We start from the raw sequence: 26,978 nt of genomic DNA on the forward strand, positions 1-26,978 counted from the left end.
ATGGCCAAGGATAGTTTGGTTTCTTTGACGTCCAAGATGCAGGTATTTTCTGTTGCTTTTTACCCTGCTGAGCAATAAGAAGTGATTTGGTGTAAAAGTTTGTAAGGACAGAGAAGTTGGGGGTCTGAGGCATAGAGCTCGTCTATTCTGGTAATTTATTGCAAAGGAAGTGTGTGTATGTCCCAAGTACTCTAAGTGCATCCTTAGCATGCTTTGGTATAAGATAGCTTCTTCCACTTTAAGAACAGACGATACTGCAACCTCCACTTAACTTGCACTGAAAGTGTCTGTACACAGAGCTGGCAGGGGCTAGCTAGTGTCCTGTCAGTTCACAGGTCAAATTATTTAGCACTAACTTCCTCGTGTCAACAGGTCTCAAGTGTTTATGACTTACAGGAAGAATATTGCAGATCCAGAAATCTCCTCCCAGCCAGAGGAGGAAGAGAAAAAACAGCTTGGATCTATCATTTGCCACTTGCCACCATGACGTCAGCTCAGGGCTGAACTCTACCTGTGGCTGAGACCTTAAATGAGCTGCCGCTAGAAGAGAAAAGCACTTTCTCTCAAGTTTAACGGCGAGTAGCAGCAGCAACAGAAGCAGCAATGAGATTCTGTTTATTCTTCACTGTGTTGCTGCTCAGCCTGGTGTCAGACGGTAAGAAACACTATCTTCTGCTTTGGGATTTGTTGGGGAAGCTATTCTGTTACAGTGAATGGATTGCTTAGTGCTTTTAGCAGCTGTTGAGAGACTGAAGGTCGATGGCCAAACACAATTCAGGACGTCTAGATTTTGATTAATTACTGATGAAAAATGTTACTGCAGGAAAACAGTTTTAGTTGTTCACAGAACAATGCAAAAGCACTGGTGCTTGTGATTAACCTAATTTAGTCTGTTCCAAGAGCAGTTTTCAGGACCTGTAGACTAAACCCAGGTAATTCAAGCTCTGTTACAGTCATCACAAAAGATGTGAGTGTTCTATCCCAGCACCCAGGGAAAGGAGTGCTGCCGCTGTCCTTCCGAATGGAGTCTCCTTAAACAATCAGTATGGAATGCAGTACTGCCTGAGCTGGCTCTGAGCATTCGTTCCCCTTCGATTAAAACTAATTAACCGGAACTTCACCAACTCAGATGGCAGAGGGCTGCACTATAGTCTATTCAAATGCAAGGGCAGGTGTCATTCCTTAAATCTCTTAATCGTTTTTCTAGCATTGTGACAGTTTTGGTGGTTGTAGGTCAGAGCATCAGCCTGAACTTGCCTGTCCCTGGTATTCAGTGATGGTTCCAGGGTAGCAGAGGAGTTAGTATTAAAGTTAAGGCAGTTATATGAAGAGTTTTGTGGCAACTTGAACCTGTGAGAGAAAGTCCCAGCTACTTTAAAGAGATATGAGCTAAACTAAGACCTTCACTAATGCTATCAAGCTTGTTTCAGACGGTGACAGATGGTAGTGAGTCTCCATCGAGTACTGTGAGTGAACATAAGTATTTACAGCAATATCTACAACATGCTACAGACTGATTTTTAACCATAAATTATAAGTGTAGAAGTCTTCATGACTGTCAGTCGTCTGGTTTTCTGTTTCTGGATAACAGCAAGATGTGAAAAATCTTGACCCAAGAAGTACTGAAAGCAAGGGGAGGCTTTCACTGACGAGCAGATTTTGCATTAGGTCGTCCCTGCCCAGAAACCGTTCTCATTCTGAGCAAACATTGTAAAAGCTTTGTATCATGTGTCCATTTGCAGAGTACTTACAAACTCCCTGCTCTGCTCAGCAGTCAGATGTCTGTTGTTCCATAGCCTGCATCTTAAGATCCATTACTTTATCTCCATGGTAAACGTCTGAGTCTATTACACATCCTGTTTCTTTGTGTGGAAGGTTGGGTCTGGGCAGATGTGGCCATAAAAGAGCCACCTTTGCTCAATTTACCTTCAACAAGCCCAATGGTAGCTCACGTGTACTGCAGTCACCACAGACGTGATTCTTCCTGAGTCCAAAGGTACTCCTGGAGAGCTGTTAGCCAGAGTCTGTACGAGGCTAACAGCTGTTGTAGGCCAAGGACTAGCTCCACACGCCATTAAGGCTGTAACATTGAGTTTGAGAAGGCAATCTAGAACAAGGCACCGAACCCACAGCCTGTGGCCAGCATAGACTCATAGATACTATCACAGTTCCAGCCAAAATGTACATTTCTTCATGTTGACCAGGGAGCAAACCGCAGCCTACGGGACTCAGGGACAAGTGAAGGCAGAAGGCTTGGCAGAGAACTGGCACAGTTTCTGGTGTTTCCTCTCCACCCTGAGGAGACTAATGGATTACCTTAGGCCTTGCCTTTTTGATGTGCATTTCCAAATCAGCTTTATTGTTCAGAAGAGAAAAGTCTATTAAATTTTCTTCTGTTTGGGATTTTTGAAGGCCTGTAAAAGTTCTTGAAGGGAGGTGCCATTTTTTTTATTTTTTTTTTTTGGGGGGGTGGATTTTAGAGTCATTTGCAGTATTTTGTTTAATATACCAGATGTAAGAGTATGCTAGTGCCAAGGGTGTTAGCCACAACATTAGCCTTCCATCTGTGTTGTTTATAGTTTAGATTAAATTATGATTGCATCAGCATTAATTGAGATTAAATACATTTATTCCTAACTCATAATAATTAAGTACCTCAGATTGAAGTTATAACGTGATCCAAACTGGCTGTTTATCAGTATAACGAATTGCACAGCAAGCCTATGTTATTAGTTGCTTTCTTTACTTCTCACATAAATGAAACAAGAAAACCCCAACACCCGAAAAACTTTTACATCTTTATAACAAAAACTAAGAATGATACTTTTAAATACAAAAAAAGCAAGCAAACAAACAAACAAATCAAAAAAGCACAATAAAGACAACATTCTAAGTATAATTAGACGAAAGAGTTGAGAGTTAACACAATAACAGGTAATGCTGAAACCAAACTGGAGGAAACTGCTTTTTCCTCAACGGTTGCCTAGAATCAGCCAGATTTCTTTTCATTCAGAAAAAAACTATAATGAGGAAGAAAAAGAATAATGAAAAATCAGAGGCAGAGGGAACTTTCCCACTGGGAGACACGTGTCTGCTGGCAACAGAACTGTCTGTGGCTGGGAAGTGCAGCTGAGCCGGCGGGGGGGGAGGGGTGGTAGGGAGATGTACTTCCCTTGTGGAAAATGTACTCAAGAAAGGAGGTTTTTAAAGAGAAGCCAAAAACACATCACACTACAGAGTCTTCAGGGCCTGGGACAGCCCAGAGCCAGGGAAAGGCTGCCTTGGGATGCCCCAGTGGACACTACTCACCTCCCCTCCTTAACTGCCCAGAGGTTGTTCTGCACAATTGTTCCCCAAGACTTGTCCTCTGCATACCAAGAAGTAGCACTTCTTAGTCTTTTGTTTACCCTTCATCAGGAAATATAACTTCAAAAACTGTGATACCTAGTCCTACATCAACAACAAAAACAGCAGGTAAGGATGAAAATCTCTCAGGCTGCCCCTTATGAGGACACATTGGGGTTACACAGACCATGAAGCTCCAAAGCTCTCACAGTCAGTGGCTCATACTCTAGCATGGGTTTCAAAGAGTTTGGGTTTCAAAGAGTTCAAGTTTCATGGGTTCAAAGAGACTGTTGCGGAAGTTGCACAGCCCCTGGACAAGGCTGAATGTCCTCTCCTGACATTTTCTCCTTCCTGGCTGGCCTTTGCTGTGAGGGAGGAGTGCTGGGGAGGAGTTCACAACCTGGTCCTCTCCTCGTGAGGCTCTCGGCCTCCTTGATCAGACCTGAGGACCCCCATCTATTTTGCACATCCTTGCCATGCAGAAACTGTTGCTGCTTCACAGTTTCTCCAAAAGACTGCCACCGAGCAGGCGACGATGGGTAGCATGTTCAGGGATTGTTGGGTGCCCTTGACCTGCTGTGGCAGTGGGAGTCACCTGTGCAGAGCTGCTTTAGCCAGGTGGAGGGAAGGCTGCCACAGGTTCACCCACGGGACATCCGCTATATCTCCCCTCCTTACATATGCAGAGGTAATTCTGCACAAACTGCTTCCCTGGAACACTCTTCCATGGGTCTTGAAGTAGCCCTATGATGTCTCTTCTTTTCCCTTCATCAGGAGACACAACTACAACAACTGTGACACCTACTGCTAACTCTACAACAGATGCATCATCAGGTAAGAATGAAAAATCCAGCAGGCTGCCCCTTATGAGGACATATTGGGGTTACTCACTGCATGGAGCTCCAGAGCCCTGACAGTCAGTGGCGTATTCCCCTGCCTGGTCTACCCTTAGTTTCTCTGGGGGAGGAGTCTCAGAGCCCCTGGACAAGGCTGAATGTCCTCTCCTGACATTTTTTCCTTCCTGGCTGGCCTTTGCTGTGAGGGAGGAGTGCTGGGGAGGACTTCACAACCTGGTCCTCTCCTGGTGAGGCTCTCGGCCTCCTTGATCAGACCTGAGGACCCCCATCTATTTCACACATCCTTGCCATGCAGAAACTGTTGCTGCTTCACAGTTTCTCCAAAAGACTGCCACCGAGCAGGCGACGATGGGTAGCATGTTCAGGGATTGTTGGGTGCCCTTGACCTGCTGTGGCAGTGGGAGTCACCTGTGCAGAGCTGCTTTAGCCAGGTGGAGGGAAGGCTGCCACAGGTTCACCCACGGGACATCCGCTATATCTCCCCTCCTTACATATGCAGAGGTAATTCTGCACAAGCTGCTTCCCTGGAACACTCTTCCATGGGTCTTGAAGTAGCCCTATGATGTCTCTTCTTTTCCCTTCATCAGGAGACACAACTACAACAACTGTGACACCTACTGCTAACTCTACAACAGATGCATCATCAGGTAAGAATGAAAAATCCAGCAGGCTGCCCCTTATGAGGACATATTGGGGTTACTCACTGCATGGAGCTCCAGAGCCCTGACAGTCAGTGGCGTATTCCCCTGCCTGGTCTACCCTTAGTTTCTCTGGGGGAGGAGTCTCAGAGCCCCTGGACAAGGCTGAATGTCCTCTCCTGACATTTTTTCCTTCCTGGCTGGCCTTTGCTGTGAGGGAGGAGTGCTGGGGAGGACTTCACAACCTGGTCCTCTCCTGGTGAGGCTCTCGGCCTCCTTGATCAGACCTGAGGACCCCCATCTATTTCGCACATCCTTGCCATGCAGAAACTGTTGCTGCTTCACAGTTTCCTCAAAAGACTGCCACAGAGCAGGCCACGATGGGTAGCATGTTCAGGGATTGTTGGGTGCCCTTGACCTGCTGTGGCAGTGGGAGTCACCTGTGCAGAGCTGCTTTAGCCAGGTGGAGGGAAGGCTGCCACAGGTTCACCCACGGGACACCCCATTTCTCCCCTCCTTACATATGCAGAGGTAATTCTGCACAAACCGCTTCCCTGGAACACTCTTCCATGGGTCTTGAAGTAGCCCTATGATGTCTCTTCTTTTCCCTTCATCAGGAGACACAACTACAGCAACTGTGACACCTACTGCTAACTCTACAACAGATGCATCATCAGGTAAGAATGAAAAATCCAGCAGGCTGCCCCTTATGAGGACATATTGGGGTTACTCACTGCATGGAGCTCCAGAGCCCTGACAGTCAGTGGCACATTCCCCTGCCTGGTCTACCCTTAGTTTCTCTGGGGGAGGAGTCTCAGAGCCCCTGGACAAGGCTGAATGTCCTCTCCTGACATTTTTTCCTTCCTGGCTGGCCTTTGCTGTGAGGGAGGAGTGCTGGGGAGGACTTCACAACCTGGTCCTCTCCTGGTGAGGCTCTCGGCCTCCTTGATCAGACCTGAGGACCCCCATCTATTTCGCACATCCTTGCCATGCAGAAACGGTTGCTGCTTCACAGTTTCCCCAAAAGACTGCCACAGAGCAGGCCACGATGGGTAGCATGTTCAGGGATTGTTGGGTGCCCTTGACCTGCTGTGGCAGTGGGAGTCACCTGTGCAGAGCTGCTTTAGCCAGGTGGAGGGAAGGCTGCCACAGGTTCACCCACGGGACACCCCATATCTCCCCTCCTTACATATGCAGAGGTAATTCTGCACAAACCGCTTCCCTGGAACGCTCTTCCATGGGTCTTGAAGTAGCCCTATGATGTCTCTTCTTTTCCCTTCATCAGGAGACACAACTATAACAACTGTGACACCTGCTGCTAACTCCAAAACAACACCATCATCAGGTAAGAATGAAAAATCCAGCAGGCTGCCCCTTATGAGGACATATTGGGGTTACTCACTGCATGGAGCTCCAGAGCCCTGACACTCAGTGGCGTATTCCCCTGCCTGGTCTACCCTTAGTTTCTCTGGGGGAGGAGTCTCAGAGCCCCAGGACAAGGCTGAATGTCCTCTCCTGACTTCCTTCTCCTTCCTGGCTGGCCTTTGCTGTGAGGGAGGAGTGCTGGGGAGGACTTCACAACCTGGTCCTCTCCTGGTGAGGCTCTCGGCCTCCTTGATCAGACCTGAGGACCCCCATCTATTTCACACATCCTTGCCATGCAGAAACTGTTGCTGCTTCAGTTTCCTCAAAAGACTGCCACAGAGCAGGCCACGATGGGTAGCATGTTCAGGGATTGTTGGGTGCCCTTGACCTGCTGTGGCAGTGGGAGTCACCTGTGCAGAGCTGCTTTAGCCAGGTGGAGGGAAGGCTGCCACAGGTTCACCCACGGGACACCCCATATCTCCCCTCCTTACATATGCAGAGGTAATTCTGCACAAACCGCTTCCCTGGAACGCTCTTCCATGGGTCTTGAAGTAGCCCTATGATGTCTTTTCTTTTCCCTTCATCAGGAGACACAAATACAACTGTGACACCTTCTGCTAACTCTACAACAGATCCATCATCAGGTAAGAATGAAAAATCCAGCAGGCTGCCCCTTATGAGGACATATTGGGGTTACTCACTGCATGGAGCTCCAGAGCCCTGACAGTCAGTGGCGTATTCCCCTGCCTGGTCTACCCTTAGTTTCTCTGGGGGAGGAGTCTCAGAGCCCCAGGACAAGGCTGAATGTCCTCTCCTGACTTCCTTCTCCTTCCTGGCTGGCCTTTGCTGTGAGGGAGGAGTGCTGGGGAGGAGTTCACAACCTGGTCCTCTCCTCGTGAGGCTCTCGGCCTCCTTGATCAGACCTGAGGACCCCCATCTATTTCGCACATCCTTGCCATGCAGAAACGGTTGCTGCTTCACAGTTTCCTCAAAAGACAGCCACAGAGCAGGCCACGATGGGTAGCATGTTCAGGGATTGTTGGGTGCCCTTGACCTGCTGTGGCAGTGGGAGTCACCTGTGCAGAGCTGCTTTAGCCAGGTGGAGGGAAGGCTGCCACAGGTTCACCCACTGGACACCCCATTTCTCCCCTCCTTACATATGCAGAGGTAATTCTGCACAAACTGCTTCCCTGGAACGCTCTTCCATGGGTCTTGAAGTAGCCCTATGATGTCTCTTCTTTTCCCTTCATCAGGAGACACAAATACAACTGTGACACCTGCTGCTAACTCTACAACAACACCATCATCAGGTAAGAATGAAAAATCCAGCAGGCTGCCCCTTATGAGGACATATTGGAGTTGTTCAGTCCATGGAGCTCCAGAGCCCTGACAGTCAGTGGCACATTCCCCTGCCTGGTCTACCCTTAGTTTCTCTGGGGGAGGAGTCGCAGAGCCCCTGGACAAGGCTGAATGTCCTCTCCTGACTTCCTTCTCCTTCCTGGCTGGCCTTTGCTGTGAGGGAGGAGTGCTGGGGAGGACTTCACAACCTGGTCCTCTCCTGGTGAGGCTCTCGGCCTCCTTGATCAGACCTGAGGACCCCCATCTATTTCGCACATCCTTGCCATGCAGAAACGGTTGCTGCTTCACAGTTTCTCCAAAAGACTGCCACAGAGCAGGCCACGATGGGTAACGAGTTCAGGGATTGCTGAGTGCCCTTGACCTGCTGTGGCAGTGGGAGTCACCTGTGCAGAGCTGCTTTAGCCAGGTGGAGGGAAGGCTGCCACAGGTTCACCCAGGGGACACCCCATTTCTCCCCTCCTTACATATGCAGAGGTAATTCTGCACAAACCGCTTCCCTGGAACGCTCTTCCATGGGTCTTGAAGTAGCCCTATGATGTCTCTTCTTTTCCCTTCATCAGGAGACACAAATACAACTGTGACACCTGCTGCTAACTCTACAACAACACCATCATCAGGTAAGAATGAAAAATCCAGCAGGCTGCCCCTTATGAGGACATATTGGAGTTGTTCAGTCCATGGAGCTCCAGAGCCCTGACAGTCAGTGGCGTATTCCCCTGCCTGGTCTACCCTTAGTTTCTCTGGGGGAGGAGTCGCAGAGCCCCTGGACAAGGCTGAATGTCCTCTCCTGACTTCCTTCTCCTTCCTGGCTGGCCTTTGCTGTGAGGGAGGAGTGCTGGGGAGGACTTCACAACCTGGTCCTCTCCTGGTGAGGCTCTCGGCCTCCTTGGTCAGACCTGAGGACCCCCATCTATTTCGCACATCCTTGCCATGCAGAAACGGTTGCTGCTTCACAGTTTCCCCAAAAGACTGCCACAGAGCAGGCCACGATGGGTAGAGAGTTCAGGGATTGTTGGGTGCCCTTGACCTGCTGTGGCAGTGGGAGTCACCTGTGCAGAGCTGCTTTAGCCAGGTGGAGGGAAGGCTGCCACAGGTTCACCCACTGGACACCCCATTTCTCCCCTCCTTACATATGCAGAGGTAATTCTGCACAAACTGCTTCCCTGGAACGCTCTTCCATGGGTCTTGAAGTAGCCCTATGATGTCTCTTCTTTTCCCTTCATCAGGAGACACAAATACAACTGTGACACCTGCTGCTAACTCTACAACAACACCATCAGCAGGTAAGAATGAAAAATCCAGCAGGCTGCCCCTTATGAGGACATATTGGAGTTGTTCAGTCCATGGAGCTCCAGAGCCCTGACAGTCAGTGGCACATTCCCCTGCCTGGTCTACCCTTAGTTTCTCTGGGGGAGGAGTCGCAGAGCCCATGGACAAGGCTGAATGTCCTCTCCTGACTTCCTTCTCCTTCCTGGCTGGCCTTTGCTGTGAGGGAGGAGTGCTGGGGAGGACTTCACAACCTGGTCCTCTCCTGGTGAGGCTCTCGGCCTCCTTGATCAGACCTGAGGACCCCCATCTATTTCGCACATCCTTGCCATGCAGAAACGGTTGCTGCTTCACAGTTTCCCCAAAAGACTGCCACAGAGCAGGCCACGATGGGTAACGAGTTCAGGGATTGCTGAGTGCCCTTGACCTGCTGTGGCAGTGGGAGTCACCTGTGCAGAGCTGCTTTAGCCAGGTGGAGGGAAGGCTGCCACAGGTTCACCCACGGGACACCCCATTTCTCCCCTCCTTACATATGCAGAGGTAATTCTGCACAAACCGCTTCCCTGGAACGCTCTTCCATGGGTCTTGAAGTAGCCCTATGATGTCTCTTCTTTTCCCTTCATCAGGAGACACAAATACAACTGTGACACCTGCTGCTAACTCTACAACAACACCATCAGCAGGTAAGAATGAAAAATCCAGCAGGCTGCCCCTTATGAGGACATATTGGAGTTGTTCAGTCCATGGAGCTCCAGAGCCCTGACAGTCAGTGGCACATTCCCCTGCCTGGTCTACCCTTAGTTTCTCTGGGGGAGGAGTCGCAGAGCCCATGGACAAGGCTGAATGTCCTCTCCTGACTTCCTTCTCCTTCCTGGCTGGCCTTTGCTGTGAGGGAGGAGTGCTGGGGAGGACTTCACAACCTGGTCCTCTCCTGGTGAGGCTCTCGGCCTCCTTGATCAGACCTGAGGACCCCCATCTATTTCGCACATCCTTGCCATGCAGAAACGGTTGCTACCTCACAGTTTCCCCAAAAGACTGCCACAGAGCAGGCCACGATGGGTAACGAGTTCAGGGATTGCTGAGTGCCCTTGACCTGCTGTGGCAGTGGGAGTCACCTGTGCAGAGCTGCTTTAGCCAGGTGGAGGGAAGGCTGCCACAGGTTCACCCACTGGACACCCCATTTCTCCCCTCCTTACATATGCAGAGGTAATTCTGCACAAACCGCTTCCCTGGAACGCTCTTCCATGGGTCTTGAAGTAGCCCTATGATGTCTCTTCTTTTCCCTTCATCAGGAGACACAAATACAACAACTGTGACACCTGCTGCTAACTCTACAACAACACCATCAGCAGGTAAGAACGAAAAATCCAGCAGGCTGCCCCTTATGAGGACATATTGGGGTTACTCACTGCATGGAGCTCCAGAGCCCTGACACTCAGTGGCGTATTCCCCTGCCTGGTCTACCCTTAGTTTCTCTGGGGGAGGAGTCGCAGAGCCCCTGGACAAGGCTGAATGTCCTCTCCTGACATTTTCTCCTTCCTGGCTGGCCTTTGCTGTGAGGGAGGAGTGCTGGGGAGGACTTCACAACCTGGTCCTCTCCTGGTGAGGCTCTCGGCCTCCTTGATCAGACCTGAGGACCCCCATCTATTTCGCACATCCTTGCCATGCAGAAACGGTTGCTGCTTCACAGTTTCCCCAAAAGACTGCCACAGAGCAGGCCACGATGGGTAGCATGTTCAGGGATTGTTGGGTGCCCTTGACCTGCTGTGGCAGTGGGAGTCACCTGTGTAGAGCTGCTTTAGCCAGGTGGAGGGAAGGCTGCCACAGGTTCACCCACTGGACACCCCATTTCTCCCCTCCTTACATATGCAGAGGTAATTCTGCACAAACTGCTTCCCTGGAACGCTCTTCCATGGGTCTTGAAGTAGCCCTATGATGTCTCTTCTTTTCCCTTCATCAGGAGACACAAATACAACTGTGACACCTGCTGCTAACTCTACAACACCATCAGCAGGTAAGAATGAAAAATCCAGCAGGCTGCCCCTTATGAGGACATATTGGGGTTTCTCACTGAAAGGAGCTCCAGAGCCCTGACAGTCAGTGGCACATTCCCTTGCCTGGTGTACCCTTAATTTCTCTGAGGGAGGAGTCTCAGAGCCCCAGGACAAGGCTGAATGTCCTCTCCTGACTTCCTTCTCCTTCCTGGCTGGCCTTTGCTGTGAGGGAGGAGTGCTGGGGAGGACTTCACAACCTGGTCCTCTCCTGGTGAGGCTCTCGGCCTCCTTGATCAGACCTGGGGACCCCCATCTATTTCGCACATCCTTGCCATGCAGAAACGGTTGCTGCTTCACAGTTTCTCCAAAAATGCTGCCTAGGAGGCTATTGTGGGTAATGAGTTCAGGGATTGTTGAGTGCCCTTGACCTACTCTGGCAGTCAGAGTCATCTCTGCAGAGCTGCCTTAGTGAGGTGGATTTAATCCTGCCAGAGGTCCCCCCACTGGACCCCACACAGCTCTCCTCTTTATCTGCTCAGAGGTTGTTCTGCACACACAAGACTTCTCCTCCACACACCATGAAGTAGCTCTACAATGTCTCTTCTTTTCCCATCATCAGGAGACACAAGTACAACAACTGTGACACCTCCTGCTACAACTACAATAAAACCAACAACAGGTAAGGATGAAAAATCCCTCAAATCAACACTCATAGGGATACTCTGGGGTTACTCAGTCCCATTGGGGATGGCCTTTTCTTTTGCCCAGCCTTGCCTGAGTTTCTGTGGAGCAGGTGTCACAGAACCCCAGGACAAGGCTAAATCTCCTCTCCTGACACCTCCTTCCTGGCTGATCTTTGCTGCAAGGGAGAAGTGCTGGGGAGGATTTCACAAACCTGCTCCCTTTCTGAGTAGGTACTCAGACCCATTAATTAGATTCAAAGACCCACATCTATTTCACACATCCTTCCCATGTATAAATAGTTGTTGCTTCAGTTTCCCCAGAGGGCTGCCACAGAGCAGGCCGTCATGAATAGTGCTTTCAGAGGCTGGTGGGTGTCCTCGACATCCTCTGGCAGTTAGAATTACCTCTGCAGATCTTCATTGGTCAAGTGGAGGTAGCTATCCTGCACGGAGTCTAGGTTGTGTGCATAACTGGACCAACTGTGTCCAGCCTGTGTTCCTGAGCTTGGGGGATTACGCTCTTCTCGTCGGAATGTGATGAAGCTTGACTATTGCAATTTCGTAGAAATCTTGACTTCAATATCTTTCATCTTTGTATCAGGGGATCCATGCAACCCAAATCCTTGTGGAGAAAATTTTGCTAAATGTATTGCTCTGCATCACAGCCATGTTTGCCAGTGCCCTTATGGATTCTACTACAGCAACAGTACTTGTCAGGCAGGTAAGTTGCAGGACAGCAATCTATATTTTAGATAACTGCAATCTATATTTTAGGTACTTCACAGATAACTGCTCAAGTGGAGTTTTCTTCCCACACGCCTGGTTCTCATGTTATAATTGAAAACATAATCAGTCTGGGAAAATAGCTGGTGCATAATGCCTTGTTTTGCAGGCAGCCACTGCTACAATGACCTAGATTGTTATCTCACAAAACAGTAACAGCCAAAGAGGTTAATGTGATAAGAAAAGAAGGTGAATTCCCTGAGTGTCAGGCATGCTGGAGATCAAAATGTGTGAAAACCAGGAAAGAAATGCAAGCGTAAGCCTGACATTATATTTATGGCCAAGATTTATAAAAGCCCAAGCCTATAAAGACAGAATATTTGCCTTGATTGTCCCTCTTGCTAATCTTTCATCACAGTCCTGTTGAAATGCACCTCTGAGATGCTGTTGAAGGGCAAGCATGTGAGCAAATGGGGCTTGTTATTTATGTGCCAGCAGGTAGGACTATCAAATTTATATGTGAGCCTAAGCAAACAGGTAGACACTGAATTGGTTTTTTAGATATGGTGAACCATGTTAGCTGCTTAGTGGCTCTGACTGCAGATTTAGTCTTTAATGTGTATCACTAAATTCTGTAACACCCCAGATGGAGTCTTTTGTTAGCTTTGGACCATGCTTATAGTTAATGTCATTCAATTTCACAGTCTGGCCAGTTTGAGACCAGGATCCTGCCTGCTTCTCAGGTAGCCAGAGTATGTACCCCGTTGTTGCCGAGCTGATTGAGCAGACATTTGTTCCATACCAAATCCTCCATGGATATATGAAAAATAGCAAAGATTGATTTGTGCTCTGTGCTCACAGATTTGTGATCTGTGCTCTATTTCCTCATCTCTGAAGGCTGGAGAATGCTAAGGTGAAAGCCAAATTACTTGAATGCTTTCTAATAAATTAATAACCTCTGTTTTCATTGCAGGGAAAATATTCCCAGGGACCGTTACACTGAAACAAGTTTACTCTAAGGATATTGAAGATGTAAATTCCACAGTGTATCTAGAGATGTTCCAAAATATAACAAATTTTGTGAGTGACTTTATTTTTAAACTTTCCTGCATATTTAATGCTTTACTGAATGTGATACAGACAGAGGAGATACATGCTGCCTTTATGGTATAGCCTCAGATAGTTTCAGTTAGGAAATCTACTTTCAAAGAATACTTCACACTCACTTAGACCTATTCATTAAAGATTTGAATTTTGCCCTCAGATGACTAAATGTATGGCTTTTGCTGAAGGAATTGTTGCACCTGAGGTAAAGTAATATTGGCATTCCCTGTGTTCTGGGAAGTCCTCAAATAAATTGCTCTGTATATGAAAGCACCATTCTCTCTCCAGAAACCATTGGGTGAGGAAAGCTTTCCAAAACATTTAGTTTCTGATGTTTACTGTTTTCTGAGGGCTCTGTAATACTCAGTAGTTGACTAAAAACAAAAAACTTTTTTCCTTCCCCTGTCCTTTCCCCATCCTTTCCACAAAGCACAAACTTTTCAGAATGACTGTCTAGCTGTGTCTAAATACCTAAATAATGTCTCTTCCATAAGCATACCAGTATCCATATTTTAATTATATTAATGAAATGGATATTACACGTCGAGCATTCTGTGATTATGGATAAAGTCTTGTAATGGATTTCCTGTAGAAGTAAGATGAAATGTTTAATTCACACTGCTCTGTAAGCAAACAAGGGGATTTGCTTAGGTCATTTTTCTGGAAGCAAGGAATCAGAGAACCATAGAATATCTGAGTTGGAAGGGACCCACAAGGATCACCCAAGGGTTCCAAAGGACCACTCCCCCCCAAAAAAAAGGAAGGAAGAAGAGGTCTGTACCTCTGCCAGAGGCCTGATCAGAGAATATGAAATATTAATGAAATATTAATCAGAAGTCATCACACATGGTTTACAAATTCTTCGTGTTATTATATTGCTTCCTGTGAAATTCTTAGCAGGGAGTAACCAAAAGTTGTCCCTTCAGAATGTTAAAAAAACAGTTTGCTCATTTTTTTGGTCCTAAATTTTTACATGTCATGGCTACATGACATGCAGCACTAGAATAGATATGTAATACTATCAAAAGTGAAAATAACATAAAAACAATTTTCATTTTATTATAAAGAAGGATAGTTTATCTTTCATTTCAGTTGACTTAGGCACTTTTTCTCATGGTGCCTCCTGCGTATGTGGCAGCTGGCTGCCTCCACTAGTTGTTCCCTGCTTCACACAGTGTGAGGGAGAGCAGTGACTTTTCTACTGACCCTATCCATCCCCTTGTACTTTTATCAGTGCTGTGTTTCTGCCCACAGGATCAGCCCCTGATGATCCCACTTGATTGCGTGTTAGGGACATGTGCCATCTGTAAGGATGTCTACTTTTCCCTTTTCCCTCTACATCTATGTAGGTTGGTACTGCAGACTCCCTTCTAAGTGGTGAGTCTGCAAGGCAGTGTCTGTAGCTGTCCAGCCAGTCTGCCCAAATGCACTGTTTGCCATTCATGCAACTCATGTCTCTCCATTCATCCACTGCTCTCCCGTATTTCCTGTTTTGCAGCATCACCTCACAGCCCCTCTTCTCTTGCAGTATCTTGCATGGCTGATGTGACTGGTTTATTTTATTTGTGCCCATGGTAATATGTTCTGGGTTAAAAATTCACAGCTGAAGAATCAGTGCTTCATGGGATTATGGTCTATGTTTCTGCTTGGCTTTAACTCCAATTCATGTATCTTTCACAGTTTAAGGATGCTTTTAACTTAACAGACTTCAAACAGACCGTCATCGTGGAAGTTAAGTAAGTTTGCCAGTTTGTTTCTTCCACTGCGTTTGAAGCTTGCTTTGTGTGCTCCCCACAGACCCCATTTTAATCTGTTTCCTGTGGAGTACTCAGTTCAAGAAAGAATATGGGATGAATTCAGTTCAGTATGACTGTTGTTAAATCAGGCCATTCATTTGCTATTTTTAAAATCCCTGCTCCATTTTTGCTCTGTAGATTTCCGATAGGTCTGTGAAGTGGGCAAGCTGTGACAGCTCTACAGTGGATCTCCCACTTTTATCACCATGTAGGATACAGCACTGTGCCAGTGACTAGGCAGTTTGTTCCTGTGATGGCTGACATGCGTCTGAAAATGTAACAGTTAACACTGAAGTTCCAAAGAATATGTCCAACTTGGAGTCTCAATTTAATTTCAGAAATGGCCTAATTACAGAAGCCCACTGCATTTCTTTCCGTATTTGCCGGTCTCTCCTGATGGCAGGTTGAACAAAAAGGTTATTGAATGGGCTGTGGACATAGGTCCTTTGCTGGTCTAGGTGGACACTTCAAGATGTCCTTCTCTTCCCATCCCCATCTGTTACAGATTACTGTTCCGAGAGCTTTGCCATCTTCTCTGCACACACTCCCTAACCCACATCAAGCAAAACTTGGCACGATAACACATGAAGCAGTGTAAACCCTTTCAGCTAATCCCGTGGTTTGATCAGTTAAGCAGACTGTTGTTCTAGAAGAGTTGTGAGGGCAGTAACTTCCATCAGAGGGGTTGTGACAAACACATGGGGCACAGTAACTTTTTAAGGCACTACAGCAATCTGCCATTTAAAGTTATTTGTGTGCACGTCCAAGCACTATGAAGTTCAAGCTGAAGAACAGGGTTGTAGTCACTGCTGTGCTGCACCTCATGCCAAGGAGATCGCTATCCAGCTGAACCCAATCCAGCCAGTGTGAAGTTATCATAAATATAGTGCAAACAGACCCTTCTGACTTCATTGTGGTCATACCCCAAATTATCCTCACCATGCTTCAGGATGGGTTCTCCAAGTCAGTCTTGGATGACAGCCCAGGCTGGTAAGACTATGAACAATTGGGATCTAGTGGATTAAAGCCTCCTAACTGCAACAGGTTTGAAGCTAGCCCAGTAAAAAACATTAGTTTCATGGCACTTTCATGCCAACAGCACACAAAGGAGTTACACTGTTAGCATGAAACCCAACAGCTTTTGCTTAGCAGCATTCCATTTACATTTTTGTGTAAAAGAAGTTGGCTATTACTGGATTCATGAGTAAGGCTTGAACTCATTTTCAGGTGCCTTAGCAACTACCTACGTTGTGGGATGAAAGAAGTTATGGGGGAGGGGGAAGTTTGAAAGAAATCTTCTGCTGTCTTTGCATCTAGCTTGTTACCTATATGGGTTATTTGAGATGTTAAGATGATGCTATCTGTATTTCTCAGTGTTACTACAGGAAATGCCAGAAGTGAAAATTCTGTAGTGAAAGTAACAGTGATGAACATATTTGCGGAAAACACAAATGAAACCAACGCAACAGTTGCTGGAAAAATAAAGACAGCAGCAAACGAGTCCAGCTACGTGGATCAGTACAGCAGTATGTAATTCCTTATTGTGGAAGTAAATAATCAATAGAAGCAGAGGTTCCTATCTTCAAAGTTGATTAAAACATTTCTGTATGCAGCAAAGCCCATTAGAGCATAAACCTTGTTGATTTTAAGGAGCTGAGTGTTCGATCTAAGGTGATTTTGAGGAATCAAACATTCAGTGCTGGGCTTTTTTGTCTTACTAAAGCTTTCTACCTCCTGTGTATGCAAGTGATGGAAAATAGTTATTCCCAAATAAGCAATGGCAAGTTGATTTTAATCTGATGAGTGTTAAGTGTCTGGAGAAAATAGGACAAAACAGTTGCAGACATAGATTTTGCTTCTCGGAATAAACCAGTGTTTTACTGGCAAAAAAGGATGAAACTTTCTTTAGATGTTTTCTTCCATAATTGACCATATTTATTGATAAGAACCCTCACTGATTAGATGCTCAGCTAGGAGATGCTAAACCCTTAAAATCCTGAATTACTAAAAGTGTAATTCTTGGAGAGCATTTTTGTAATAAAGTATTTTTTTCTCTTTTTTTTTTTTTTTAAAGTGCTAACATTTTGAAATTAGCTTTCGCTAAAGGCATAGCTAATAATTAAAAGAGTCCAGTTCATAGCTTATAGCCTGAGTTTGGTCTCCAAGCTGACTGTATCCACCTCAGCCTTGACATTTCCTGTGTGCTGGTCCTAAACATGAGGAGAAAATAGAAAACCTGACAGCTCACAAAGTATTGGTGCAATCACACCCCTCCATTCCTCCACTGCATGCCACCCACTGAACTCTGTAAACTGTTGCCACCATTGGTACATAGATCTGAAGAGCAACCTGCTTGGCAAACATCATACTGATATTTGTCATGCAATGAGCTGCATGCCCATAAATATTTAAATCTGTGCAGAACTGTATGAGATCTGGCCCTCACAGTTCAGTTGTACAAAATACTAAAGAAATAGTGCTGGGATTTTTTAAATATATATTTATATATATATTCTTATTTTTTTAGGGTGAGCTAGAAAATCAGTGTTCAGAATATGAACTTATGGGTAGAATTTCCATCTTCCTGGACTGGTTTGGAGTACGGGTGGGGGGGAGGAAGGAAGATATGGAGGCAGTTGTAGGAGGCTGAGAAACAGAATGTCAGAAGATGTGATGGAAACAGGGCCTTAAGTGGTGATGGGCAAGAGAAAAGAAAGGACTGGTCCAAATGCCTGTAGTAAGTGATGTCCCCCCCAAAAAAGACTTATAATTTTTTATTCAGAACTGCTAAAAAAAAATGGTTTATGGTTTACTGAGCAATTGTACTACTTTATATGAAAGGATATTATTAGTACTCGGGTTTGCTTCCTGACCATTTCTCTTTTAAAGGTACAACCTATTGTGCTGTTTTTCAATGTGATACTAGAACCACAGACTGCCAAGAAAGTATGTTTCCACAATGCACATGCAAAAGCAATTTCTCAAAGACAGACTGGGATGATCGTTCTTGTTCTGGTAAGAACCTTGCTACTTTATTTATCCCTGAAAGGCTGACCTGGTCATCCTGTCTCAGTCTTTTTGAATTCTCAAATGCTCTAAGCTCTAAAAGTCAGGAAATACGTGTCGTATTAAGCAAGCAATAGAGACATGTTCTCACCTTTCACTTTGAACACATCCATAATTCTATTCCAGTAAAATAAATCACTAAAGCCTGAGAAAAGTATCACTGAAATCAGTGACTGGGCAACTATTTAAATTCATTGTTAAATTCTTGGTAAGAATTGAAACCTATATGGATAAAGAGTGGAAGAAAATTAATCTTGTATCACAGCCTTCTCTGCTAGGACAATATTTTGGGAATAAACTCCACATGCTACCTGGAGGCAGCAATGGAAATGCAAACAGAACTGGAAGTCTAAATATTCACCACAATGATCTGTTAAAACTCCGTCCCTTGTTGGTAGTTCCAGGATTGCATTACCTGTGTTTAAACAAATATTTGTGTAATGAATGAATTTTTGGACCTGTTAATTGTTTAATTTTTGAGTTTTTATTTGATTGCTTGTTTTGAATTTTCACAGTACTCTTTCTGTATTTTAACAATTCTCCAGAGACCTGAGAGGTACTCTATTTTCTTGCTATGAAAAGTAAAATTTTTTACACTACGGAAAAGATGTGACATTTTAAGAAAAACAACAAATATTACAAACTCTCGTGATAAAATCATGAAAGTTGGCTACAATAAAGACCAATGAGTTGCTGTCTGGTGTAGGCCTTTATGGCTCCTATCCTGTCTAAATATGATCTAGTTTTAGATCATTTGCAGTATAGATCATCTGTTGTGAGATCAAACTACAGGATAATTGGATTGCCTATGCAAGATGCAGCCTAGCTGATTCCAGTTCTGAACTATGAATGCAGATGTTTTGAACAAGGGTCATTTACTTCTGATTTTGTGCTTTTGTACTTCAGGTTCTGTTCTACATACATACAACCCTAAAAAAATCTATTCTGGTGTTCTGAAGCACAACAAAGTTGTGTGTGTTTGCATTGCAATTAAAAAAAAAAATGTGTGTGTGGAAATTATCCCAGGTTTTATAGTATCATTAGAATATATAAATGTTTCCAAGATGGTGTTCTACAATGTTTTCTTTTTTTTTTTTTTGGTGCTATCTTCAATTCACTGTATTTTTCCCTCTGAAAATAGATTGCAATAGTGACTGTTCTGCACAAGACAACGAGTACTGTGCCAGAGAAGGTGGGGTTCCACAATGCCATTGCATGATTAACTTTAAGAGGGAGGGCGAAAAATGTGTAAGGTGAGTACTCAGCTTTTTTCTGCGTTCCTGTGTTCTAGGTAGTTAGGGAAGAAAAACAGTGTCAAAAAAAAATCTAAAACAGGGTCACTCTCAGTCTAAAAGAACAGTCTGCATTAATGTGAATCAGGGAGGTGCCTGAGGTGGTTAGCAGGTAGACAAATTCACACATTGTCACAAGTTATGGTGGTTTAGCTGCTTGGCATTAGCTGTTGGTATGCACTCATAATACCCCAGAGGAAAGTCAAGGAGGCCCAAGGTCACCTGTGATCCAGTGAAGAGGATAAACCACCTCACACTTATTTTGTGGGATACTCCCATAGATATAAACTATTCTCCCAGAGTAACTAAGCCGCAGGAATTTGTATGCTGAAGTGTTCAGTAAGCAACCTGCAGCAGTGCAAGAATTGCCTCAAATCTCTGGAAAATTTCCTCTGGTATCAGGAGGGACTTTGTTCCCTGATAAGTTTCAGACCTATGTTATTTTGTCTTGGTTTTCCCTCTGCGGATATTGCTGTCAGCTCACATTCAGAACAGAGCAGAGTTGTTTGCTGGTAAAGCTGAGTAGTTTGTTGTGCTCTGCTCCTGTGGATAAGAAGTAGGACCTTACTTCCCCAAACTGCTAATTCACCACTTTTTGTTGTTACTGCTGCTATGCACAGAACAGAATCACTTCTTACCATAATGCCAATATATTTTAAGTTTAAGAAACTAGTATGGGAGGAAGACAAAGAGTAACCAGTCCTTACAGACCTTATATTGAAACTTTTGATGAAGACTATTTTTCAGCAGCAGGTTGCAATTACAAGTGGTTTAGGCATCTACAGCTTAGTTCTTTGGAGAAATTAGTCCCTTTTAGCATTTTTTCAGGCTGAGAACCTGAAACTTTGAGTTCCCAGCTCACTGATCATTCTGAAAATCTCAAATTGTTTTCCTCTAACAATGAAACTAAATTTAATATTTAGATAGAATCAAAAAGGAAACCTGTAATGAGCGAATCTTGCAGAAATTTATGATAAAGTGTGGTAATATACTATTGTTTTGTGATCACCTGCTGAATGACATTGTCTTTCTTTTTTCATCTTTTTTGTCTCATGTAGCTGTCCAGTGGGCTACTCTGGACAGAATTGCGAGAACAGTAAGTACAAGAATTTCTGATTTTGAATTATAGCATGGAAAAATACCCATTAATGTTTAAACCTGCTTGAGATAACAAAAATAACAAGTAGTAGCCTTTAAAGGTGTGATCATTCTATATTGGTAGCAGGAAGATGTTGGAAAAAGATGAGTGAAATTCCACCATTGCCTGAAAGGCTGAATTCTTGAATCTCACATTCAGACAGATAGTAGCATTTCTTCTATCGACCTCTGCATTAAACCTGATAGCTTTTAGTCAAACACAGGTTATTTGGCAGAAAAGCTTTTAGTCCTCATCTGAAGATATGTAATGCTGAATTCAACACCACTGATAGATTAGTTTCCCCTGTAATTAATCACTCCCTGTAATTATTCACTCTCATAAAACATCAGTGAATTGCTTTCATTTGAAATGTTCCTGCTGTAATATCCAACTACTAGCTCTTGTTTGTGCGTCACCTTGCAAGCACTGTTTAATATCTAGTATCCTGCACTGGTGAAGAGATGATGGCCCCAACTGTGTTGTCCCATAATTGTAATTGCTGGGACAAACTAACTGGACTGGCCTTCCAAAGCTTTTTCCATTTTCTGAGTCTGTTTTGCAGCTGTTCTCTGCACCTTCTCCAAATTCCACTGTCGTATAAATTAGGAGAGGACATCCTTCATCCCTGCTAGCATTTGCACATGCTTAAATTCAGAACATCTATTAGAGTTAAAGGCAGATTGAAAAACAAATGGTTGTGGTTCTTCATTTCTCACAACTTCTTGGCTTTGTTTGAGCAAAATGTATATCCTAGTGTGGCCCTTTGGATTCTCGCGCTGCTGCATACTTAAACTAGTACATGCTTAACATCCCATTCTTTGCAGCTGTGAGATCTTCAAGGGTATTCTTTTGTCTATGCCTAAAATTTTGTAGATTAGCTAATGGTGGTTGTAGTGCAGCACAAAGTAGCTTGCCAGGTGTAAATATCTGGCAGGAAGAATATTTTTCATCCTATGGAACATGCATTTTTGGGGAAGTTTTGGAAATCTTAATGCCTTTTTCTTAAAGCAAATGAAAATACTAAATATGTACAAAATCAACACAGATAATGGGAATTTAAACATAAATTTGAGACCCTTTAATAATAAACTCCATTAATAGCCCTATCTTCTCCACGTGGCACTTAGCGTGTAATAATGTAAACAGTTGCTGAGCAGTAATCAAGGATACTTTACACATGTTTGATGTAATATTCTTCTGAGAAATCATACTCCCTGGTGTCTTGATATATGCCCCCAATATGATTAAGAGTTTGCTAGATTGCTCTGCTGGTTGGTGGTTTCATGTTGTGCATGTCTAGTGTAGGCATTCAGTATATTAAATGGTAAACTTATAAATTCAGACTGGGATCCTCAAGCAGGTACTACCAGTAAGGTTGGGCAGCTCAAGAGACTGTCTTACTCATCCTACCCTTTTCTTGAAATTATGCCCTACAGGACACCATTCTTAGTCTTTTCTTTACTGTGGCTGTGCAGAGCTATAAGTAGGTTATAGTAGCAATTCCATTCATATTTGAAGGGGGATATGCAGAATCCAGGTCTTCCTTCCCTTAGTCATCCTGCTTCTACAGCAAAGTCAGTGAAACTGAATTTTCCTTGCCAAACATTTGTTCAGATATTGAATATTTCTTCAGTGTTCATAGTGCCACATAACAGACACCCTAAATCAGTCTGCCCTAAGTACGTAGCGTGCCTGTGGGGAGTCAAATAACTACACATGTTAGCAGCAATTTTAGCTTAAGCAACGCCTATACCCTCCTGGTCCTTCCTGTCCCCCAGTTATACTGGAACAACCATATGTGACGCTATTCAGTGCATGGGATTAGGAACCTGAGCTAGAATCAAAATAGCCATCCAGAAGAGTCTTTAATGCAAATCAGTGCATTAATTTACAGCTTTCTGTGTCCACACAGACAGTTGGACTAAAGCAGCATCAGGAGCCTAAGAATGAATAACATTTTTTTTTTCTTTTAACAGCAAGAGCTTCAATATTTGCCATGAGTTTTGAATTGCTGTTTCTTTGTTCTTCCAGATAGTGAACTCATCCTTATAATAGTGGGCACTATTTTTGGAGCCATTATCCTGAGTTTAGTGGTAGCAGTCTCAATTGTTTCAGTAAGGTAAGAGTATTTCTGACAATTGAATAGAAAGTGTGTTGCTGTGTGTTCCTAGAGAACTAAGCAGAAATGTAGAGAGGGACAGGGCTGCAAAAGTAGTTGCATGACTACTTGGGCCATCAAGCTCATTTAAGTTCTGTAGCCATCAGTAGCCAGGCATCTCTTTAATTCTTGCTATTCCTAGTCTACTGGTGAATTCCTGTTTACAGTTGAACCTCCTCCCCTCTGTCCATACAATAAATATAGAAACACTCAAGCACCTCCTCTGCCTTTGCTTTAAGTGCTGCCCAGGTAAAGACTGTCAGAAGGCCTGCCATAATGAGCATACTTCACCTGCAGTGCACAAACTGGTGCTGAGTGTGTGAGAGAGATGTGGACTTGTGATCACAGGCAACTCAAACACATCATTTGACTGTGAAGCTTTCGCTGCCAGCAAGAAAGCAACTTTTCTAAACTGGACCTAATGAACGCTTCATTTCCTCTTCTGAATAGTCAGTCAGAGCTGGTGGTGGTCAAGGAAACTCCTTCAATTCAGGATCTAGCTGAGAGGTCAAAGTTCCCCTCTGTCTCTCCTAGCAGCTTATCCCCATCTGTGATAAGAGATGCCAAGCTTTGCACTCTGCCACTGATTACAAGGGGTTTTGCAATATGCATGCTAGAAAAATCCATTGCATGTTTCAGAACAGGACTGAGCATTCAAAATAAGGTGGAGGGACATCTGAATAGGTAAGGTACTTTTAAAGATCTTTTAAAAACTCTTTTTTGTTTGTTTGTTTGTTTCCTCTGAAGAGCCAAACGCAGTCAAGATCCAGAGAAAAAGAGCTTGATAAAGCCAAAATATTCCAGTCCGGATACCTCTAGTGAGACCAGGATCTTCCCCAGAGTCCAGACCACTTCTGGCCATGCAAATCCAGGGTATCAGCCAAACCCATATGAGGCTCATTCCTCAAACAGGAGTCATTTTTTGGACGGGGATTATGATGATGTGGTAAGTGTTTCATGCAGGCCTATGGGAACTGTGTTCCTGAACTGTGGTGTTGTGGGCTACTGACATTGTTGGAACCTAAACTCCACTCTGTCTCTCCTCCCTTGATCTGAAGGGATGGAGTGTCACAAAGGCAACCAAAGGACTGTAGCTGCAGCTGAAAAAAGTTCCTTAACACAAAGATCAGCAGACATCTCATGAAGACCTTTTTAAAGCCCTATTGGTCATTCCTGAGTCACAAGAGTCATAGGTGAAAAGCAAAGGTCTAAGCAACAGTCAGGCTGCACAGAGGTCTGCTGTATTATAGGACCTTTGTCTACATCAACTGCAAACATCCTTCAGCACAGGGGCACATGGAAGCATCACAAGCCATTGCAACCTGTGCTTCTTTTAAGATGTTGTAATATCCACTAAAATTTGATAGAAGTGCTGCAGTGGTGCTCCCCAGTTGCAGTTTCATGCAAGATTCACAGTCAGTTTAAGCTGGCACAGCTACACAGACAGTCAACGTCTTCCCCCTGTCTCTCTGAGCTGTGTAGTTCACAGCGATAAACCTCTGCAATTCCTACAGCACTGCAAAGGGGTGAAGTGCAAAGTGCCATGAAAAAACTAGCACGGCTTTTGCATTCATGTAGCATGGGGGAGCCTGTTCAGCAAAAATGTGTCATTAGCTGCATGTGTGTTCTGAAAAACTGCCTGTTTTATCCTTGTATTCTGCAAGGGAGCTGTGAAGGGAGCAGGGACTTGAGAAGTGTTGCACAGTGATATGAGTAATTTGTTGGGTTCTGCACATATCCAGTAAATAGGGAGTGCTTTGTCCATTCAGAACTCTTTAAACAACATTTTAGACCTTTGCAGTGTGAGAAACTACCCCTGTTTACTGAAGACAATCTGTTTAATTGCAATACACTTACATGTTTTGCAGAATTGAGACCTATGCCATGATAGAAGCAACACAGAAGCCTGATGTTTAAAAAAAGAAATTTTAAAAGGCTGCCAACTAAAAGAAGAAAAACATCCATATAGTTAGTTAACTGATCAGATTCATGTGGATTTTGGCTTTTCTAACTTTCCAAAGATGTCAACTTTTTGTTGATGAAAATCTGTCTGTGAAATACATTTGGTTTTCCATGAGGGCTGATGTGTTGCTTCGAGGGCTACCATGTGCAGTGTGTTACATGCTGAGCTGCTGAGCTATTCTGAGAAAGAAGCTATCTGACCATGAGCAACTCTTTTTTCTTTTTCTTGTCCAATTTCTCTCCAGTATGAAATATCACGGGAGCCTGAGGGCTTTAGGATGCAACGCAGATAACTAAGTCGCCAGAATGGTAGAAGGATGGATGACCACCGCAACAGTGGGTCAGACCAAGGAGTTTCACAGCCTCTTACCAATGCAGTTATTTCAGCAGCAGAGACAACAAAGTCCTTAACACCAGATTCTCTGAAGATTTTCTAAATGAAGGCTCCTACTTGAAGGAGAATAGTGGGCAATAGCTTTCTGAAATAAAGGAAAATAAAAATGACGCAGAAGGTAGGGAGAAGAAAACGACCTTGAAAAAATCTAAAAGGGTCCTGTAAACATTAAACTCCCTTCAGAAGGCCAGTGCATTGATGAGAAAGTGAGTGTAGACAAGATACCAGGATTTTAATCCTGTTATTATTCTGTTATTCTGAAAGATTGTCCATGCAACACCTGTGATGTTGATAAATACCAGCTCCTAGAGCTTTGCCTATATTTGTGCTCACTCCATTGCAGCTAAACGCTACCTGCGTAGCTGCGGGCAGATCAAAGCAATATCAAAACTGTTCTTCATGAGAACCTAACACTCTCTGTACTATATAAGATACAGTCTTTTTTCCCCTGCTCAACCCCGCAGTATTTCCCACCTGAAAGCATTCAGTTCAAATCTCTGCTGACACCTGTTGTGTGAGACAAATGTACTGTCTGACCTTTTATGCAACCTTCCTTCCAAATACAACAACAAAACCCAGTAACTTCAAACACTTTTTTTCTCCGTTTTGCATAAGTACATTGGTTGGTTGTGGAAAGCATGACCGTTATTTTTTTCCCTCTTGCACTCTGTAAGTTTTGATGGAATCATCTTAAGTCTTTATTTTTCATTACTTATGTACACTCAATAGATACTGTAAAAAATCCATATTTTACCATATTTTTCTGAGTGTGCATTTGCATTATCTGTTGACTAGCATTGGGATTTCTTTATATATGTAATATACATATTGCCCAGAAATGTACATATATTTATAGGTTATATTCATTTAAAATATCATTAAATTCTATATTATGTTTTGTGTTTTGCTTTTGTTGTATTAGATTAACTTTTCCTATTAAACATTGTTGTTTCTCAGTACCAAGTCTTTCTTATGTTACTGTGAAGTGGTGTTTCTTTGTTTGTTTTTAACAAATCCAAAGACTTTTATGTTAAAACTTGTGCAGAGTTTAAATGCAAGTGTGCACAGACTTGCACAGACAAACATCTTTCGCTCAGAGGTTCCGATAACAAAGGTTACTAAATCTTAATGAACCTAAAATGTTTACCGTCGCAGGGCTAGCACCAATTTTCTGTGATCACTTTCAGTGGGAACTGTGTCGGTAACACAGGCAGGTCTCCTATCAAAAAGCTGTCCACACTGCTCTCTGAATGGCAGGGGAGACCCCTTCCTTCCTCCAGCTGGAAGCCCTGCTGGGGGGACCAGAGGGAGGGAAGCAGCCCCCTCAGGTATGATGAGAACTAGCCTCATGACAAAGGGACTCGGTCCCTTCCCCAACAGCTTCATTACCGCGTGCCCCCCATGCCTACTGCCCCTCTCTTTTCCTCTGGGCCCTGTGTCCTCGCCACTCCCCGGGTGAGGGACAGGCCCCCTGCTCCTACTCCCCTGCTAAGCCTCTGAGGGAGGAGGACTCCTTTCCTTTTCCCCTACTTTTCACCAGCAGGATTAGTTTATGCTGCCAGAAGAACACGCCAGGGCAGGTGCAAGGGGGTGAGGCACTGGTAAACAGATGGGATACAGAGAGAGCAAATGATAAAAAGTCATTAAGTTCAGCGTAAGCTTTGACTTTGTTCAACTGACTTCTGCTTGGAACACCCCTCTCCTCCCCTTCTTTATAAGGCAGACTGTAACTTACACTTACGTCAAGCCTAATAAAAAGATTTATCTACATCAAGAGTAACAGCCCATGCACCGCGGTCTTTCACTGAAGTAAATTTCCTGTTTCCACCACTTAGTGC

The 26,978-nt window shown here is 44.4% G+C and overlaps 1 protein-coding gene across 1 annotated transcript; it reads left to right on the plus strand.

The window, feature by feature from the left end:
* On the plus strand, window positions 1-26,117 carry MUC13 (mucin 13, cell surface associated; the record flags this gene model as incomplete). The annotated part of the gene is made up of 23 exons (XM_080598733.1): window positions 1-42; window positions 3,396-3,474; window positions 4,120-4,179; window positions 4,790-4,849; window positions 5,458-5,517; window positions 6,126-6,185; window positions 6,793-6,849; window positions 7,462-7,515; window positions 8,125-8,181; window positions 8,791-8,847; window positions 9,457-9,513; window positions 10,123-10,182; window positions 11,444-11,503; window positions 12,109-12,228; window positions 13,204-13,310; window positions 15,015-15,070; window positions 16,505-16,656; window positions 18,020-18,145; window positions 19,338-19,449; window positions 20,547-20,584; window positions 22,658-22,745; window positions 23,532-23,730; window positions 24,992-26,117. The coding sequence occupies 23 exons, from the start codon at window positions 1-3 to the stop codon at window positions 25,037-25,039; spliced, it is 1,809 nt and encodes a 602-aa protein (XP_080454859.1). The 3' UTR covers window positions 25,040-26,117.
* Window positions 26,118-26,978: the final 861 nt, after the last annotated feature.

The sequence above is a fragment of the Anser brachyrhynchus genome, assembly GCF_964034855.1.
Source record: "Anser brachyrhynchus genome assembly, chromosome: 7".
In the NCBI taxonomy this organism is placed as follows: domain Eukaryota; kingdom Metazoa; phylum Chordata; class Aves; order Anseriformes; family Anatidae; genus Anser; species Anser brachyrhynchus.